Source organism: Mytilus edulis, chromosome 12, assembly GCF_963676685.1.
Source record: "Mytilus edulis chromosome 12, xbMytEdul2.2, whole genome shotgun sequence".
Classification (NCBI taxonomy): domain Eukaryota; kingdom Metazoa; phylum Mollusca; class Bivalvia; order Mytilida; family Mytilidae; genus Mytilus; species Mytilus edulis.
Window position 1 is genome coordinate 6,596,811 of NC_092355.1, and position 2,163 is coordinate 6,598,973.

At 30.0% G+C, this 2,163-nt stretch overlaps 1 protein-coding gene across 1 annotated transcript; it reads left to right on the forward strand.

The window, feature by feature from the left end:
* The first annotated feature begins 882 nt into the window (after window positions 1-882).
* Window positions 883-1,677, forward strand: LOC139497381 (transcription intermediary factor 1-alpha-like). The gene has a single exon (XM_071285593.1). The coding sequence runs from the start codon at window positions 883-885 to the stop codon at window positions 1,675-1,677; it is 795 nt and encodes a 264-aa protein (XP_071141694.1).
* Window positions 1,678-2,163: the final 486 nt, after the last annotated feature.

Consider the following 2,163-nt stretch of genomic DNA (forward strand, 5'->3'; position numbering starts at 1 on the left):
ATTTGTTATAAAAATCTAAAAATTAAAAAAAGTTTTGTGTCGGCACCAGGGAGTACCTGAAATCATCTCCGGTCCACAGTGTCGATGATTTTTTTTAGCTATGAGTGTACCTATGGCACACTAAGATATTTGAACTGGTTCAACATTTATATACAAGGATTGTCAGGTATACATATGATCTTGGTCGTAGGTATGCTCTTAGGTCAAATTGGTTTTGAAACTGTCCATTGTTTGCCCTTTTCTCGAATATTGAGGTGTTTATAGCAACTAAGCATGACTAATGATGGTGGAAGTTGACAAATTTATTAATGTTTACAAAAATATAGGTATTAAACTTTAAGAATAAAGAATTATCATTTGTGTACGAGTTATCTAACTAAATCCAGTTCCAAACTTTTTTTTTCTTAAAACTACACGTTGCTCTGAAAACATGAATGCACCTATTATGGTTTGTTATTTAACTAGATATTTAGGTAAATTCAATGTTTAAACACACATCAGATAAGTTATTATCATACCTAAAACTATATATACAATGCGCTTGGTTGTGGTATTTTTCTCTCTGTTATCAGATTTATGTATATATATATATATTGTTTAAATGCTATAAATGACCAAAAAAAACTCTGCGTAGGTCGAAACAAAATCCAATACAACTATATATACTTATTATTTAAGTGCTGACTATCACGACATTTATATTCATAACTGTAATCGGAACAAATGACCTGGGACATAGAAAGTATTTAAAATACATGTTATGTTTTTAATCTGCCATTTATACATGGTTATGAACTATATCTTAGTGTTTAAAGAATCACATGAGGGGATATCGTTGACGAATTTATTCACTATTAATTTTATAAGCTAAACGACATAAACATGGCACAGATAGCTGAATTGACGTGTCATATATGCGAAAATACTAATGGGAGGTATTTTTGTTACGATTGCCATATTATTCTTTGTGATAAATGTAAAAAGGATCATTATAAATACCCAGCAAACAAGCATCATACAATAAAAGAATACAATTCAAAAGTTCTTCCAGTAAAATACGAATGTGAACAACATCACAAGGACTATTTGCATTATTGTCAGAATTGTGAATGTCTTATATGTAGCGAATGCATAACGGTGGAACATAATGGGCACGTGTTTAAAGATATAAAAAGTATTACAGATAATGCTCGTAAAACAGTTTTGGATGCAATATGTAATTTGAAAACAAAACAACAAAATTCTACAAGCGCGAAAGATGAAATCAATTCTTCAAAAATAGTCAAAATTCAAACCGATACTGAAAAGTTTATTTCTGAGGTACATTGTCTCTCCAAGTCTTTAAAAGAAATCATAGAGACAGAAGTGAAGACAGAATCAACGTTTGCTGGTGATTTTCTGAATTTAGAAAAAACAAAATTGGAATCTTTTCTTGAAACACTGAACGAATCTGTTGATGTACATTCCTCCATTATAAATAAATTGGAAGATATCTTGCTCGAAGCCCACGATGTAACATTTTATTTTAATCAAGCAAAAATATTAAATGAGATTCAGAGGAGTGAGTCAGACGACATTCCGATATTTGAGGAGGTAAAAGACTTACAGGCATTTGAAACTGCAGACTTCATTGACAAGGTTGTCGAAAAGATCAACATTAAGCATGGCATAAGGTAACTATAATAGTTATATATTTAAACGATTGTACAAACACAGTGAACAATTACGATTCATAACAGTACAAATAAACCTTAAATGATGGTATCCCTTTGAAAAAGCATGCATAGTTATGATAAACAGAATGAAATAGATATTTCAAGTAGTTTGTTTTACAAGAACGCTTAGGAAATTTGATCTATAGCGTCTATTGGTAGCAAATATAAATTTTTAAATACAACAGGGACACAAGATACCAGAGGAACATTCTAGTTCATAAATGGAAAATAAAATGACAAGGCTTTTGCTAAAGAAGAACACGACATAGACAAACAAAACACAACAATAAAGCTCGGAATACGACAACATTGGTGTAACATAACTACATAATTGATTTACTATAATAAACGTGTTCCCTTTAAAATATATTGTCAATATAACCTTTATAAAATTTATTTAACGAAAATAAAATAATTAAATATTTAAATAATTGCAAGGTAGCAAAAA

Excerpts from the sequence above, each read along its gene's own strand:
- LOC139497381 (XM_071285593.1), top strand. The coding sequence starts at position 883 with ATGGCACAGATAGCTGAATTGACGTGTCATATATGCGAAAATACTAAT.